Below are 18,836 nucleotides of genomic sequence, written 5' to 3'. Positions count from 1 at the left end.
GCAAGCATCTTTCCATAGTTTTAATCCTAAATCCTAATTCCATTAAACACTCTATTCCATTAAACACTCTATTTAACTTATAATTTTTAAACAACCATCAAGCAATCTCTTTTTTTTTATCAACTAAAATCAATTCATTCTTGATAAATCAAAGCCCTATGCGGCTTTTACTTCACATAAACACATGCATGGTCTATTTTTTCTTTAAATTCATCCAATCATTCAAATCAAATCATAATTTATAAACTTAAACTTCAACAACTCATTCCTACCAAGTATTTATCAACTTAACTAAAAAAAATATCAAAACCCTTTTTGAATTTCAAACCAACCAAGCATGCAAACACAAAATAGTCGATTAAATACTAGAGCTCAGTGTTTTAACGTCATTGCTCACCACCGGTTCACTTGAGTTCATCACCAGTGGTGGTGGCATCTCGGTGGTGCCCCCATTCGGGGGTTTCCAACCATCAACCACCAATTTTCTCAAGTAATACACACATGCAAACACATATCTTTATTCTAAATCATTTAAGAACTAAAACCCTTTTGTTTCCATAAAAACCGAATTCAAAACCACCAAATCCAACTTTGGTTTTTCTCAAAAACTTGAAGATAGTGACATGCATGTATGTATATAGGTGGATATCACAAAGTCTCACACAATCATGGTTCTTTAACCGAAAAAGAGCAAAGAACAAGTGAGAGATCGAAGGGAGAGTGTACCGAGAGAGAGAGAGAGAGAGAGAGAGAGAGAGAGAGAGAGAGAGAGAGAGATCCCGAGAGGATTGAAGAAAATGAGAGAAAAGAAAGAGAAGAGAGAAGCTCGGGTGAAAAAGAAAGAAAAGAGAGGGTGGGTGTGATTATATACTACCAAGGGAGGGGTAGTATGGTAATTGGGTTATCTTGTTTCTGATTTGCTTTTTATTCTTGAAAGAAAACAATTTTGATCTGCAAATATCTCTCTCGGAAAAGATGAATTTGATAGGAATGATAATTTTAAAACGTAAATCTCGAAATTAGCTTTTTAACCATTACTCATAATGGATTTTTGAGAGGACGGTTGATTTTATATGAATTTCGCAAGTTCGCTTTAATAATAACATTTTCCACATAAAATCAATTTAAAATGCAAGGACCACCAAATAAATCCACTCATCATTTTTAAAAAGTCTCTAGGACCACTATGAAGATAACAGAATAAATCCCATGTTTTTATCTTACTCGAATGATTTTATAAAAATGCGCAAAGATTAAATAAATCCTTACATAATTCTCTTAATTCCATAAAAATGTCACAGAGCACATAGTCATGCACACAGTCAATCAATCACACATATACAATCACATAACGACTCAGGTCTGATCATAGAATTTATCCCTCTTTAATCTTTTATCCTTTTTACGCGTACCGGGTCACGTTGAGCCTGACGGCCCGACGCTCAGCGTTTTGATTACACTTCTCATTATCATTATCAATCGACACGTCACTTAGGACGAAATACTTTATTTAAACATTCATTTCATTCAATCACACATAATTCATATTTTATATTTTTTTTAACTCCTTATTAGAACGGGTTCCGTTTTACCTGACGGCCTGACACCACAGCTTAACTTCTAAGTTGACTCTTTAAATTGGAACATTTTTTTTATCTACGCTCCAATATTCTAATATACAGAATAGATAATTAATCAGCATTTAGTCACATAATTATAATCACATCACATAACACATAATTTATTGACTTAATTACGTCGCAAAATTCTCAGTCGTCACAATCTACCCTCCTTAAAATGATTCTGTCCCCAGAATCTAATCTAAGGAAATAGATGGGGATACTTTTCTTTCATTTCGCTTTCTAATTCCCAAGTCGATTCTTCGACTAATGGATTTCTCCATAACACTCTAACTAGAGGTACAACTTTATTTCTAAGCGTCCTCTCTTTTCGATCTAAAATTCGAACTGGCTGTTCCACATAGGACAAATCTGGTTGGATTTCCACTGGCTCCAACTCGATCACATGGCTCGCATCAGCATTATACTTCTTCAGAAGAGATACATGAAATATATTGTGCAGATGTTGCATTTGCGGAGGTAGCGCCGATTCATATGCCACTTTCCCAACTCGACGCAATACTTCAAATGGTCCTATATGCCTAGGACTCAACTTTCCTTTCTTTCCGAATCGAGTTAAACCTTTCCAAGTTGATATCTTTAACAAGACTTTGTCTCCAGTTTTGAATTGCACATCTTTACGTTCTTGATTTGCGTACTTTGCTTGTCGATCTTGAGTTGCAATTAATCTCTTTCGAATCATTTCGACCTTTTCCTTCGTTTGTTGAACTAGCTCTGGGCCAATTATCTTGCGTTCACCAACTTCGTCCCAATAGGTAGGGGAACTACACTTTCATCCATACAACGCTTCATAAGGCGGCATGCCAATACTCGTGTGATAACTGTTGTTGTAGGAAAACTCAATTAAGGGCAAATGATCGTCCCAATTTCCTTTGAAATCTATTGCACAGGTTCGCAACATATCTTCAATCATCTGAATTGTCCTTTCACTTTGTCCGTCTGTCTGCGGATGATATGCCGTACTCATTTTCAACTTAGTTCCCAAATGATCATGGAATTGTCGCCAAAATCTCGAATTAAACCTTAGGTCTCTATCAGATATGATAGATACAGGAACTCCATGGCGCATCACAATCTCATCCAAATACAATTTAACCAACTTTTCCAACGAAAACCTTTCATTCATCGGCAAGAAATATGCTGACTTTGTCAACCGATCGATTACCACCCAAATCGCATCATGATTTGACTTGGTTTTAGGTAGTCCTACCACGAAATCCATCGCAATATGCTCTCATTTCCATTCGGGTATGTCCAGTGGCTGAAGCAATCCGCTTGGCCTTTGATGTTCAGCTTTGACTCTTTGGCACGTGTAACATTTACTTATCCATTCCGCAATTTCCTTTTTCATGTTTGGCCACCAATAACTTTCTTTTAAATCCTGGTACATCTTCGTACTTCCAGGGTGAATTGAAAATCTCGAGTTATGCGCTTCTTGCAAAATCTCGTGCTTTAGTTCCACGACATTAGGTATCCAAATACGTGAGTTAACACGGTATATCCCTTTTCCATCCTTTTGAGCTTTAATTTCTTCTCTCGTCAACTTATCCTTTTCACGATTCATCACTTGCTCTTGACAACATCGAATCTTTTCCAAAATCTCGGGTTGAAACAACATTGCATATATAGCTTCACCTCCACATTCTGGAGTCTGCACCTCTATTTCCATCTTTTCAAATTCCTTGATCAATACTTCTGATGACGTTAACATATTCAACCTTTCTTTTCGACTTAAAGCATCAGCTACCACATTTGCCTTTCCAGGATGATAGTTTATCGCACAATCATAATCTTTGATCAATTCCAACCACCTTCTTTGTCGCATATTCAATTCTTTATGAGTAAAGATATACTTTAAACTTTTATGATCCGTATAAATCTCGCACTTTTCCCCGCACAAATAATGCCTCCAAACCTTAAGGGCAAACACAATTGCTGCCAATTCCAAATCATGCGTTGGATATTTTTGCTTGTGCGGCTTGAGTTGCCTTGACGCATATGCTATTACCTTCCCGTGTTGCATTAATACGCATCCAAGTCCTTTATATGAAACATCACTGAATATCACAAATTCCCCTTTGTCATCTGGTAATACCAACACTGGGGCGGTTACCAACCTCTTCTTTAACTCTTGAAAACTTTCCTCGCACTTTTCTGTCCAAACGAACTTCTCGTTCTTTCTCGTCAACTTTGTCAACGGAACGACAATCTTAGAGAAATCTTGCACAAATCTCCTGTAATATCCGGCTAATCCCAGAAAACTTCTGACTTCTGTAGGAGTCTTGGGTCTTTCCCAATTCGTTACAGCTTCTATCTTGGCTGGGTCTACTTTGATTCCTTCTTTATTAACTACATGACCAAGAAATTGCACTTCCTTTAGCCAAAATTCACACTTTGAAATCTTAGCATACAGCTTCTCTTTTCGCAGAATTTCCAAGGAAATCCTCAAATGCTCCTTATGATCTTCTTCCGTCTTGGAGTAAATCAGTATATCGTCGATAAACACAATAACGAACTTATCCAAATACTGCTTGAACACTCTGTTCATAAGATCCATAAATGCAGTTGGCGCATTTGTCAAGCGAAATGCTATTACCAAAAACTCATAATGTCCGTATCTCGTTCGGAACGCTGTCTTGGGTATATCTTCCGCTTTAATCTTTAACTGATGATACCCAGATTTTAAATCAATCTGGGAGAAACACGAAGCTCCTTTTAACTGGTCAAACAAGTCATCGATCCGCGGTAGAGGGTACTTATTTTTTATCGTCAACTTATTCAGTTCGCGGTAATCTATGCACAACCTCATACTTCCATCCTTTTTCTTTACAAATAACACCGGTGCGCCCCACGGGGATACACTCGGTCGGATCACTCCTTTGTCCAACAATTCTTATAACTGAGCTGCCAATTTCTTCATCTCGACCGGTGCCATGCAATAGGGAGCTTTTGACACTGGTTCCGTACCAGGAGCCAAATCAATCGTAAACTCGATCTCTCTGTCTGGAGGTAGTCCAGACAATTCATCGGGAAACACGTCTGGAAAATCTCTTACTACCGGAATATCCTCGATCTTCACAAATTCTTTCTCCACGACATGAGCCAAATAAACTTCGCATCCTTGACGTATTAATCTTCTTGCCTCAATAGCCGTTAGAAATTTCTTCTCTTGCCTCTTTCCTTTAAATATCACTTCTTCACCATCCTTGGTTTTTAACTTCACCTTTTTACTTTTACATTCTATTTGCGCTTCATGGTTTGACAACCAATCCATTCCTAGTATGACCTCAAATTCTCCTAACTTAAAAGGAATTAAGTCAGCAGAAAAGTGCCGACCTTCTATAGTCACATCACATTCAGGACAAATCTTGCTAGTAATAACTTTCTCTTGATTTGCTACCTCTATAATCAAATTATGTTCTAAAGGGTACGCAACACAATTTAACTTATCAAGAATACTTTCAGAGATGAAAGATCTAGTTGCTCCAGAATCCATCAAAACTTTTACTTCTACTGAGTTTATAACAAGCATACCTACTACCACGTCCACATCTTGCACCGCATCTTTCATCGACATGTTAAAGGTCCTAGCTCTGGGTTGAGCTGATGGTGCTGGGAGAGACGGCGGTCCAGCAATTCTAAGAACATTAGCCTTCTGAACAGGCTCCTTGAAATTCCTGGCCATATGACCCACTTTACCACACTTGAAACAAGCCGAATCAGGCTTCCTCGCTCCACTTGGGCATTCTGAAGAGTAATGCCCCTTCTGGTTGCACTTAAAACACGTTATATCCAGCTTATTACACCTTCCCGGGTGTCTCTTTCCACAATTCCTGCATTCTTGAATCTGGGGTCTGCTATCCTTCCCCGGTTGTCCAGTTTTCTGGAAGCGGTTCTTCTGAGCTCCGTTGCCGGGTTTAAACTTCTGGAACTTTTGGTTCTGACCTCCACCATTCTCCCCAAACTTCCCTCTGAACTTCGAGCTTCCTTGCTCTTGCTCAGAGCTTTCAAACTTCCTTTTTCTTCCTTCATTTTCTCTTCTTGTAGCTTCTCGCTCACCTTCCACTATCATTGCTTTTTGAACCAAAGCAGCATAATTCTTGATCTCCAACATTGCTATTTGACTCCTAATCCACGGCTTAAGTCCCTGTTGGAACCTCTTAGCCTTCTTCGCCTCTGTATTCACGTACTCAGGTACGAATCTAGACAATTCCGAAAACTTCACTTCATATTCCGCTACTGACATATCCACCTGTCTAAGATCCAGAAATTTTATTTCCAACTGGTCTTGCATATAGCTTGGAAAATACTTCTCCAGAAACATCTCGGTGAACTTCTCCCAAGATAAGTCTTTGCCTTCCAACAACGCCTTTGAAGACTCCCACCAGAAACTTGCCTCATCTTTCAGATAATAACTTGCATACTGAGCTTTCTTATCGTCCTTAGCTTCTGCTAACTCAAAAGATTTTTCCATTTCTCTCAACCAAGACTGAGCTTTAATCGGGTCTGGCAAACCTAAGAACTCTGGGGGATGAATAGATTGAAAGTGCTTAAAGTTTCCAACTTTAGGGGCCACATGTTGTTGTAAAAGCTGAGCAAGTCTGCTCATCATGGTGGTTTTTGGGTTTACTTCTGGGTCTTGGGTGGGAATTTCTTCTTCTTGATGATCTGGTGAGTTGGCCATTTCTTACAAACCTGATTGAGCAATTATTTAGCAATACGATGGCATGACATATATATATAACAACAGTTTCTATGAAATCTCTTTTGTGGGTTTTAAGTTTTACCCAATTTGCACATGCAATCCTATTACTACATAATTCTCATATCAGTGTTGTTTTATCATGGCACATAATAGGATTTTATGAGCTTTAAACATGGTTATACGAAAACATGGTTGTATTAAAACATGGTATTGAGAACAGTTTATGAGATATTTAAGGTGCACAATGGAAAGCAAGACAATGGATTTATTTAAACAAAGGGTACATAAAGATAGTTCTGGCTATCACAGGTTCTGAAATAAGGGTCCTCAAGCCCTTGCTATTACTCATCTCTTCTTCGCGGATGATAGCTTTTTGTTTTTCAGAGCATCAGTAAAGAAGCAAATTCTATTACAGAAATCCTTCGTCTCTATGAGGCTTTCTCCGGGAAATCAATGAATTATCAAAAATCTGTTATCTTCTTTAGTTCAAATGTTCAGCAAAATAAACAAAATGAGATCAAGAATGTGTTTCAAGTTCATAGTGATATTGAAACCAACAAGTATATTGGCCTACCTTCTTTTATCGGCAAGTCAAAAAATCAGTGTTTAACTACTTGAAGGACAAAGTGTGGACTAAAATAAGGGTTGAAATACTAAACTATTGTCCAGAGCAGGGAAGGCCGCCTTGCTATGTAATGTTGCACAAACTTTCCAGATTTTACGATGTCCTGCTTCTTGATCCCTAAATCATTGTGTCAAGAAATTGAGAAAATAATGAATGCTTTTTGGTGAAGCTCTAATTCTTTAAATAACAAGGGCATCAAATGGCTTTCTTGGTCTTGGATGAGTATGTCTAAGAATAAAGGTGGTCTGGGATTCCGAGATTTACATGATTTTAATTTGGCGTTGCTTGGTAAGCAATACTGTAATCTCCTCAATAACCCAGATGCTTTAGTGTCAAGATTATTAAAGGCTCTCTATTACCCAAATCGTGATTCGCTTCAAGCTGGTAGAGTGGGGGGATCAAGCTATACGTGATCTGGTATTTGGGAAATAAATGAGAGCATGAAAGAAGGTTTAAGGTGGGTTGTAGGAGATGACAATTCTATAAATATTTATTCTCACAGATGATTGAGAGGAGAGGAAAACTTTTGTGTTGATCCAGACGAAAGCAACAACTCAAGAAGGGAGGGTATGGTTAGTGATTTCTTTACGAGGGATAAGAAGGTTTGAGATAAGGTCAAAATCAGAAATACATTCAACAACATTGATGCTGAAGCCATTTTAGCAGTTCGAATTCCACAAAGTAGTACAAGAGACATTATAGTCTGGGTTCATTCTAATAATGGACAGTACTTGGTGAACTCGGGTTACCATAAGTGGCAATCACATTATATTAGGGATGTAGATCTGCAACAATATGAAGGTTGGGGCAAAAAATGACGTTTATACATTCCTCACAAAATCAGAGTTCTGCTTTGGAGAATATATCATAATAATGTTTCTGTTTGTAATCATTTAAGAGGTAAATACATTTAAGATAGCTACGGTGGTCTGGGATGTTTGGTGGGTGAGAAACAAACGTGTTTGGGAATGGAAGGTGATATCTCCTGAGGTTGCTATGGCTTGGAGTTCAAAGCAAATATCTGACTGGAGGGAAGCTCACAGTAGATAGTGTTATAATCGAGGTCAAGTGCAAAGCAACTGTTCGCAGCATGTCAACAAATGGGTGACTCCTAGTGTTGAAACCTTGAAGATGAATGTTGATGCCTTAGTCTTTGACGGTGCAAACTCGTTCTTTGTTGGTTTGGTAGCTCGTAACCATCAAGGTCTGTTTGTTCATGGAAAAATGTTGAGATTTGCAGGTAGAGTAATGGTGCTTGAAGCTGAGTTAGTGGCCATTTTAGAAGCTCTCACGTGGTCCTCTGAATTCCTGGAGCAAGACATTTTTAATAAAAGTGACTCTCTCTTAAGTGTCCAGGCAATCAATTAGGCTACACAAAATCAGCAGGAGATGGGAGACTTACTAAACTTAATGTCGATCTATATTTGGAAATAGAGTTGGGTTCTCGGGTACTTTTGTTAAAAAACAAGCAAACCGGGTAGCGCACTTGTTGGCTAGACTATCTCGTACGCTTAATAGCTTCATTGAATTATCGTCTCCTCCGTTATGTGTGCGGGAGAAATTATTATCGGATGTTTGATTTTAATGAAATCTTCCTTTATTCAAAAAAAGAAGATACATACGTACATATTATACAAATATTTTATTATAAGCCGAATAAAAACTAGATTGTATTAGTGTACTTGGGTAGAGAATTTTTTATAGTGACAAGTAGATTCTCTTTACTCATAATATAAAAGTTTAGTTGTTAGACGGAATTCGAACCCTCAACGTCTGAAAATAATTTGAATGAATAACCGATCAACAACTACTACATAAATGTATTTTTAAGTACTAAAATAGATACATTTGATTTAAAGAGTTAACTTCTATGGAGACCACTTTTTTTTTGAGACCTTGGAGACTACTTATGTTCTGCAAGCAAAATATTGCACAAAACATTGTAAAACATATTATTTTGCGAATCATGCTCTACAAAGATCCTTATTTTATTCAAAATCTTGAATATCATATATGTACCGCATGTAAAATATTACAAAAATATTTTATTCTGCAGAACATGTTAAGTTTGCAGAACATTTGTTTAGCTTGCAGAACATACAAATTTTACTTATTAAACTTAAATGATCTTCAACAATTTTAATGAATTAGTGATACTTGTAAAACATACTTCATAAAATAATACTCCCTCCGTCCCAACCAATTCTTTACATTTGGTTTGGGCACGGAGGTTAAAAAATATGTATAAAGTAGTGAAAAAAAGAAAGAAAAGTGGGTGAAGTGGTGGGACCCATTGATTTTTAATGTATAAAAGGGAAATAGTGGAGTAAAAGTAGTGTGAAAAGAAAGGAAAAATGGGAAAGTGGTGGGACCCATTGACTATTTTTGGTAGGTTTTGAAATGTAAAGAATTGGATGAGACATCTCAAAAAGGAAAATGTAAAGAAATGGTTGGGACAGAGGGAGTTTATTTTAAAGTGTTTTGATTGCAGAACATATGTGGTCTCCAAAGTCTCCGATGAAAAAGTGGTCTTAATAGAACTTTCCTTTTGATTTAAAATATTTTTGAGCCAATAATTTTAATTAATAAAAGATATTAAGTTTATTATTATTTTAATATATTCTTAATTCAGTAATTTATTTATGTATCAAAATTAATTTTAATTTCTTAAATAGAGATGAAATAGTAGAAATAAAGCCGAATAGACCAGTCTCTCTCTCTGCGCCTCGGCCCAACAAACTCTGAAACGGTTAGTTTTGTTAGGGTTTAAATACAAGCTCTCGCTATCAATTGGTTAACAAATTTAAGCTTGCGCTTAACAATCCGCCTCAATTTCACTTTGAAATTTTGCAGATCTACCAATTTTACAGCCATGGCGAGCACTAAAGTCCAGAGGATTATGACCCAGCCTATTGTACACTTCTTAAACCCTAATTTTTCTATTTTTATCGATTTTTACTAATTTTATTAACAATATTGTTTCTGTTTGGTTGTTTTATTTATTTCAGAATCTGATTTTTAGGTTTCTTCAAAGCGTAAGTCTCTACTAGCCTCTCGCACTTTCTTTAAATTGAATTTGTCGATTTATCGTTTTACGAGTGATAATGATTATTGATTTTTGATATGTATGTGTGTGTAGAAAGCGCGCATTCAGATATGGCTTTTTGAGCAGAAGGATTTGAGGATTGAAGGCCGAATTATCGTAAGTTTTTGCTTGTTTTTTATTTTCTCGTAGTTTTAATTAGGAGACGAGTATGCTTATTGATGTGTCATTGTGAATTGAAGATGTGCGCTATATGATAGCTTGTTGTTTAAATGAACATGAGTATGCCTTTATGCTTTAGCTAGGGTAAGTAGAGAGAAGATAATTCAATTTTTTTTTGTATCTACCGTTAATTAATGTTTTTTTTATATGTATAAGGATCTAGGTAATAACACAGTAAATTTTGAGCATGATTATAGCTATGGCTTCTTACGGTCAAAGTCTGAAATCTTACGGTTACTTCTAGGGCTCTTAATGAGCATAACTCTCAAGTGCTCAGGTTCGACTTGGTATATTAATTATTGAACTAGAGCTCGTACTTGGATCGAACCAAAAATCTTGTACAAGTCCGTTCATTTAGGGAAAAAATATTGTATATGTAAAACAGTTCGTGAGCTTGTTTATGACCTTGTGTTTATGAACATTACTCACTATTTTCCACATATTTTTGCACTCCTATAGGAAATTATGTGAAAAAAAAATTAAAATTGAAAACAATTTACACAAGTATAATTTCTAATATTATACTACATTACAACTTAAATTTTATATTACATATATTTTACAATGTAAAATTTTAGATTAATAAATATATTTTACTCAATTATTATTATGCGAACCTGTATTTAGTAGCATAGCCATGAGCTTGCTTTTGAGTTTGTTCATGTGCAATGTTCACGAGCCTATTGTTGAAGTGGTTCATGGGCACCATTTATTGAACTTATTCCCGAGCCTCCTTACCGTGTCTGTTCACAAACTGTGTACAATAATCAAGTTTAGCTCATTTATGAAAAGAACCTTTGTAGGACGGACCAAGCCGAGTTCGAACGATCTTTACTCAAGCTGAGAGTGTCCCGACTCATTTACAGTTCCAACACAAATTATTTTGTTTTTTTCCTCTTGTATGTGTGTTGTGACAGTCATTCCTCCTTTTATGTGATGATGTAATTGTATTTAGATCATCAGTTTATTGTGTTATGTAAACAGTGCCATTGTTGATCTCAGGACCAAGTATAGGCTCTTTGATTTAGGTTTTCAGAATATATGACCTCTTCTTTACTCTTGTGCCCTTTTCCATTTGCATAACATGTTTACCATTCTGATAAAAGCAAAGAAAGAAGTGTCATTCCCTAAAATTATTCGGAAGCATGATTGACTGTCCTCGGCAGTGTAGAGATGTATTGGGTTAATATGAGCCTATATTTGTCAGTTTCTCCTTACCTAGTTGTAGTGTAATATTTAGTAGTAAACTAGTAATTCAGTAGAGGATCAAAAATTGATGAAAATGGCGGTGCTCCTCATTGCATTGAAAAAAGAGTCAACATGACATCTCTTGGCATGATTAGAGCTGAGAAGGCTCATCTCTCAGTTGTACACATACTTTAGACGCTTCTCAGCCATTTCGAAATCATATTTAAACTGTTTACATGATACCAAGTTAGAAAATAATTCGCACATAAATATTTACACCTCATATGTCAAAGATAAAACTGCAACATCATGCTACACAACTAAAATGCAAATGATCAACCGTATTGAGTGAATCTATAATTTGATCCTTAATTTTTTTTCCAAACTGAAAAACTCTGTCTATGTGATTACTGATTAGTGATTACATGATATACTTGCAGAGTGGAAATTAATGTGCTATGATAAAGTAATGTATTGTACACCAATTTGTTTAGAAGACATGCTAAACTTGTAGACAAAAGACCTATTCTTGTAGATGATTATCTGTTTAGTTTAGTATGGGTCTGTATAGAAGTAAACTTCGTGATTTTAATATTATTTGTACGTATTTTTGATGTTGGGAATTGTAGGGCTTTGACGAGTACATGAATTTAGTTCTGGATGATGCTGAAGAAGTAAGTATCAAGAAGAAAAGCAGAAAACCACTTGGTATGCCTCGTTATATTTCTGAAGTTTTGGTATTTGTCAAAATTTACACGTCTGGTTTATGTTGGCTCCTTTTGCCATGGGGGAGTAGTTTTGAGCAAAAAATATTGTCAGAAATGTTTGTCAGAAAATTCTACAACTTCTTAGGTTTGAAAGCTAGTATTGCCTTGAATATATGAAAGTATTAAGTTATTCTATATATATGAAAATCTGCAAAAAGCATGCTTTTGTCAGAGTATGGATAAATACGATTGTCTAATAATAACTTGAATCGATTTAGTAAGAGTTTTTCTTTCTGGAAGATGGGCTCTGCCTTAGTATGCATATATTTACATGCGCTCATAGCATTCTTTGCACTTTTATGCAGGGAGGATACTGCTTAAAGGAGACAACATCACATTGATGATGAACACGTGAGTAGTCTTTTTTCCCCTACTACTGACTAAATCTTATAATGTTACTGATACTAAAATTTATCATTTGTACATTACAGGGGTAAATGATATCTTTTGAAAGATTCTTCTACTTTGTCATCAAAGTGAGAAGATGTTTCGCCTGTATGAACGGTTGTCGTCGTCCGTAGCTTATTTGTTTTCGTCATCCAGATTTTTCGTACATGAGGTAGAAACATGAGGGGTTATTGGCCTTGTATGTTAATGATATATTACCTTTCTGTCCTTCTTTCCTCCCGTTTTATCCCTTTGGCATATATGTGCACTACCCTTGAGATATTGTGAAAAATTAATGATCTACTGGAACTTAAAAGGGTTGCCCTGGATTTTCATGATAGTTGTGCCTTTTTTACCTAAATTCTTTTTCTAGGATTTTTTTGGCATGCAAGAAGATTGATATGATAAAACAAGCAATCATGAAGTAATCATGATTGGAATATAACCCCTGAATTACATTCTAGTTGGAATGTGAATGACTGCTTTTAAATATTTGTCATGCACATGCCTTACCACGTCCTGCTAATTGGTTATAGGGGAAAAAGAAATTCAGTATATGCTAAGCAACTAGATCATTTAGGTCTTAGGCAGATAAACAAATTGTTATTACTCGTCCCAACTTTTCTCTTCCCTCAAAAATACCACATACAAGAGAATGATGTTCAGCTTATTTCCTTTATCTTTCTCTCATGTTCTTTCCCTTATTATATGAACTTGGGGCTGTTGGTAATGCCGTTCAGGTTCTGCAATACCACATTACCGCCCTCATATTGGTAATAATAGGCCAGTGGGGGCATGGTGAGCATGTATTTATATTTATGTGATTGACCTTTAAGAATAAATGATTAAATGAATAAATAAATAATAATGTTGTTCAGGCCTGGGTGGGCTAATTGCTCCTGGCACTAAGGTTTACTATGACGGCTGGGTTTTAAATCAGATGATGTTTATGCATATGCAGCATATGTATATATATGTTGCAAATGTAGGAAATAGAAGCAAAGTAGATAATCTGAAACTAACAATCCTCAGGTCCGTTGAGGTTTTGTTTCCACCTAGTCTGTGTCATACCCACCGAATACATGTTTATAGTGGTGCAAGGGAAAAGAAGCGCAAGAGTTTATCATGTCTCTGGAAAGCAAATTGTCACTAATTTTTCACGGCCTACTTAACTCTACCCCTCACGGCCTCACCACATACTTTGACTGAGATTAAATAACTCAAATATATATCCTTCTTCTGGATTGCCCTGTTCCTTCAGTTATATTGGAAAACGAGGCTGTGGTATGTCTCATCCTTCAGCTTTCAGTCAACTAAAATACTCGTATGTTTTACAAGTAAACTCTTGCTCCCTTAATACTCGCTCTGGGGTTCTTTGCAAGTATATAGGATACAGAGTTTTTCCATGGACATGCAAAGATTCATTTTGTTGCTTCCTTTTTAATATATTTGAAAGTAATTGTTGCATTGACTTTTTAGCTTACTTTTATATGTCCCATATAATATCACATGGTTATAAAAAGATTATCTTCTCTAGAATCTGTTAATTATGTGACTACAAAATTTAGTTGAGGCTACATGAAAACTATGTGTCATGGTGAATCAAAGCAATTACTTGAGCTTTAGCAGAATGATTAAGCAATTACTTAGGGCTCATTTGTTAAGTCTGAATAATATTTTCTGAACGGTTAAAATTAAAATTCTGAATATGTGAAAAATTTGAAAAAGGATGAATAATGTCATTTGTTAAATAAAATATAAAATTATCTGAATGATAAAATTTTAAACTTTTTAATATTTAATTCATTGTTATAGCTCTACATAATTTATATATTAAACTACTTACATATCTAGTTTATTTCGGTTTCACCCTATTTTTGCAAAAATACAAATATTTCTAACTCTATGCAATTAGACGTAAAAGAAAAATTAATTACATGGCTTTTAATAAATTTTATAAAGAAATGATATGTTAGTGTTATCGTCACAAACCCTAATCAGCTTTTTCAGCTGAACGACACATGCTGCATTTTATATAGTGACTCGTGCAATGACTTTTGATATCGTTCAGATAAAAGAAAGTAATTGCCAAACAATCTTAACCATAAAAAAGTGAGTCGTGCAGCACATCTTCTTCCATTTCCTTGTTAACAAATGAGCCTTTAAGCTTGTAGCAGAATAAATAAATATGAAAATTTCTGGTGTGCGGAGCAAATTATACAATTGCGTTGGTTTGTTCTTTTAGGAATCTTATTATGTTCGGCTTTTCCCTTGCATACCTGTTTTTGCTAAATCTGGGAGACGACCTAAAACGTCTCCTTGATTTGAGAGAGTAACGAGTCTACTTAAAAATCTGTGTGCTATTTTTCTTTGTGGGGAGTTCAAAGATATTTATTTTTTCTTCGTAGTGAGTCTATGCTGGCTCCAACAACTACAGTAACTGTATTTGGAGCAAAACAAGTTGGAATACCATCTGTGCGGTAAAAATTTAATAATTTTATTTGTCTGCAAACCTTATGCTGAGACAAATGCAAATTATGCACATACCTGATGGCTTGTGCGTAACAAATACGAATTTGCACATACATCATGTGTATGGGATGACTGTTAGCTGGATATTGGTTTTGTAGTACCTGCATAATATGAACTACCAAGTAGAATTTGAATTTACCTAATATTTTATTTAAATTATATTAAGTATTTAACAGAGATAATTATAATTTTTTATAGTTATTAGCATTTTATTATAAAGTATTTCATACACCATTTAAGATATAGCAGACTTTATAAGCCGAATTCTTGAATTACTGCAGTGGCAATATATTGTGGAACTGCCATCTCCTTCCTATCTTCCGAGTATTCCTCTGGTGTATTCCAAATATCACCCAGTATGTAGAATCAGTGGAATGTATTGATTGTAAAATTGTCAAAAGCTATAAATAGTACGTATGTAATGAGAACTTGATGAATTCAGCATATCTACATAGTGATAACTGCCATTATTTCATCAATAAACCAAATTGAGGCTGGTTTTGTACATTCAGCGGAGACATTCATTTGTATGATCAACACTTGAGCAGATTTTTGGTCTTCTACTGTAGAATCCCTGAGCTAGGATCAGTAGGGGCTAAAGAGACCTTTTTTCTCCGATACCTATGTCTTCAATTCATGCCCGTGTCGGTGACCTTATGTCATGTATTCGTTTCTTATTTATTTGTTGAGCTTATGGATAATTTTGAAGAAGCCAAGAGTATAAGTTAGCCAGCCCATCCCCTAGCAAGCTGTCATACTGCGGGTTTGTTTGATATGACTACCGATAGGTCTCAGAAACTACCAAAACTGAATGTGATAGCTCAGAATTTTCCAGCTAATCATTCTTCAAATTCCGCTCTTTACGGCCATTAATTTCTCATTTCCTATCACCGCTATACCATGTACGAGAGTGATATAGGAATTAATATATATTCCGATACTTTAAGCTGTAAAAACTAGCAGCAGATGGGCTACAGAGAAAGATAGAGAGGCTCCACAGCTCACATCATATCTTTAGTTAGTGGAGAGTTATGTACGCATGTAAGTAGGGAAAGGCAGACATAATGATGCAAATAGATGCTGCAAACCAAGGAGATAATATCCTTAGGAATATATAGTCTATGTTTTCACACCCAACTTGGATTATAGTGCGACAATATCAATAATCTTAATATCGTCATTGGCTGCTTGCTAGCTCTTGAACAAACAGCAACACAGAAGACAACACGAAGAAACAGAATAAAGTTTGACAGATCATTGACACTAATTTTCACTCATGACATCAATCATCATACCTTTCCCTATCTAGTTTTCGATTGTTAGAATAAAGAAATAGAAATAGACACGAAATTGCTACACAATCCTCCCCGTTCAAAAGTTAGTTGTGGTTGAAGCTTCCTTTCGAGCAATGAAATTAGTGTGGTAGTTTCTCGGGCGGTGTCGTAAGCTGCGGTTCATAGGTCTTTCATGGTCGTTTTTCATTCAATGGTGGGTGCTGGTCCGTGATATTGATGTTGAATTCGACTCCAAATGGGGTTTTATATCAGGATGTCTTGTGTGATCTTGTAGAAAAATCTGAACAGATCTTATTGATTTTGATATCTGATAGTCCTAATTACGACATTTGTACTAACAAAATTATAAATTTTTTGCGCTTACATATTACATCAAACTATTAAAGCCATTCACCCAGATAATCATATATTGAGGAATTATTAACACTTGGAACGTATTTCCCGTCCAATACTTCTCCATCATTGTAATTTTCGTCATCAAACACCTTAAGGCTAATTATTGTATCGTCCCTTTCACAACCCCACCATGACTACTGCCATAGTCGTTAGTCTTATGATATTTGGAAATCGCTAGTCTTCTAACTAATAATTATAATTACTACCTTTTATAATATCATTATATATCAGGGTTCTAATATCTGATATATAGTCGTTAGTCTTATGATATTTGGAAATCGTTAGTTTTATGAATTTTTATCAGATCATCACACGTCGACTGTGGTTAGTTACATGTTGCCATCAGCAATACTTGCTAGTACTGTAATGGATGCTAATGACTATATCCAGTTCATAAAGCCAGTTAATTATTAGAAATTAAGTAAGTTTACCTGCTCAACCATGAACCAACCACTGCGAAATATGGATCCCAGTTGCTTTGCTTTCTCCCTGTTTGTTTACTTCTAGTTATGTATCTTATGATTATCACTTTGGATTAGTGTAATACTATAGCAATGTTATTACTGTACTAATATCCTAAAAGGATTAAGGCTAGCTAATAGGCTAGAGCCTAGAAGTAATTAATGGCTAAGCATAGAACATATCTTAAACTCATGTCTAAGCTTAGAACAAACTTATCTTGAACTCCAATCTCCTTTTTCTCTCTTATTCTTTGCTTTCGTTGATTGTCCTTTGCTGTTTCTTTAGATTCCAACATCCCCTGGTGCTTTCTTTATATAAAATACTTTGCAAAAAGAAAGATATTGCCTTGCAGTTAAGTTAGATGCAATACTTACATAATTTTATACAAGTTCGCTTTCTGGCAAGTATTTGTTGCAGAAAACCTTATCGCGTGTAAAGTAAGATAGTGTTTTTTGTGAGAATATAGTTATTAGGAATTTTAGTATATTTTAGTTCAGCGAAAATTAAGGGAGTTGAATATGTTGCAACAATCGTTCATTCAAAACGTTGAGAACGTCTTACATGTAGCTATTGGTTAAGCCAGCCCTACCACCTCAAATGGCACCATTCAGGGACCCTTATTACAGAACATAGAATTACTTAATCCACCTGATTACATAATATCTTCACTATTATATGATATTAACACAAATTAGCAATCATAACTTTGATCCAATCCCTATCCTTACTCTGTAACTTCAATAATCAGTAGATTCACAATGATGATTTAAAAAATGAAAAGTTGTTTGAGAAATGACAGCAACCACAAAAGCAGCAAGTAGTGGTGGCAGCCCTCTTGTTAATCAATTTGCTAAGCTATAAGAAAACAAACAGAGCTGTGGACATCCCACTTCAGAGAAAATTATTATAAAATCTTAGTACTTGCTTGTGATGTTATTATATGCATATATGTGTTCCTAGTAGATTTCCACAAAGATTGTGTTTATTGATCTCAAATCTTAATTTTATGTAGGTGCAGAATCTATTTATGAAACCACATTTGAGGAACCATATATTCGAGGTTTCTAATCTTGTATGATATGACTAATACAACTGCGGAGCCACAAGTTTAACAATTTATTACTTTACTAATGTGACACATAAGATCGCTTCTAATTTACCAGTCCGCGTATTCTATCCCCTCCCATTTTCCCTAATATATCTCTTTTTTTCTAATTGGTTAGTTGTTAAATAATTCTGTCCCGTATCAGTTATTTGATCACGTGAAATGTAAAAAACGGATCAAAAAAATAAGAAAATAAAAGAAAGTACATATTAAGGGACATCGGAGGGCATGTATGATCCTGATTCCTAATCTACTTATCTGATGCCTTGAAGTTGAATTTACATGTGTTTCTTAGTTGTTGTTAGCGTTGCTAACATGTTATTAAAAGTCAATTACCATACAGAAACAAATGGATAGGCAGTGATTGATAAAATCAAAAAGAAGATTAGCATTGTTATTAGCATATATGCTCAAAAATGATAAATTATAGTTAGTGGGATTTGGTCACACTTAATTGTTTAATTTTATG

General features: G+C 35.4%; 1 protein-coding gene across 2 annotated transcripts; it reads left to right on the top strand.

The window, feature by feature from the left end:
- The first annotated feature begins 9,649 nt into the window (after positions 1-9,649).
- Positions 9,650-12,917, top strand: LOC141706411 (uncharacterized). Of its 2 annotated transcripts, XM_074509177.1 has the most exons (7): positions 9,650-9,719; positions 9,824-9,884; positions 9,979-10,005; positions 10,110-10,172; positions 12,053-12,131; positions 12,496-12,541; positions 12,622-12,917. In XM_074509177.1, the coding sequence occupies exons 2-7, from the start codon at positions 9,843-9,845 to the stop codon at positions 12,629-12,631; spliced, it is 267 nt and encodes an 88-aa protein (XP_074365278.1). In that variant the 5' UTR covers positions 9,650-9,719; positions 9,824-9,842; the 3' UTR covers positions 12,632-12,917. The 2 variants fall into 2 exon arrangements, with proteins under 2 accessions (XP_074365278.1, XP_074365277.1); XM_074509176.1 differs by lacking the exon at positions 9,650-9,719 and having other exon boundaries at positions 9,734-9,884.
- Positions 12,918-18,836: the final 5,919 nt, after the last annotated feature.

This window comes from Apium graveolens, chromosome 2, assembly GCF_009905375.1.
Source record: "Apium graveolens cultivar Ventura chromosome 2, ASM990537v1, whole genome shotgun sequence".
Classification (NCBI taxonomy): domain Eukaryota; kingdom Viridiplantae; phylum Streptophyta; class Magnoliopsida; order Apiales; family Apiaceae; genus Apium; species Apium graveolens.
The sequence above is the reverse complement of the archived record's forward strand: the minus strand, read 5'-3'. Positions and strand labels throughout refer to the sequence as shown.

Coding starts and splice junctions, on each gene's coding strand:
- LOC141706411 (XM_074509177.1), top strand. CDS start 9,843: ATGGCGAGCACTAAAGTCCAGAGGATTATGACCCAGCCTATT. Junction 9,885..9,978: donor GGATTATGACCCAGCCTATT/GTACACTTCTTA, acceptor TATTTATTTCAG/AATCTGATTTTTAGGTTTCT. Junction 12,132..12,495: donor GAAAAGCAGAAAACCACTTG/GTATGCCTCGTT, acceptor ACTTTTATGCAG/GGAGGATACTGCTTAAAGGA.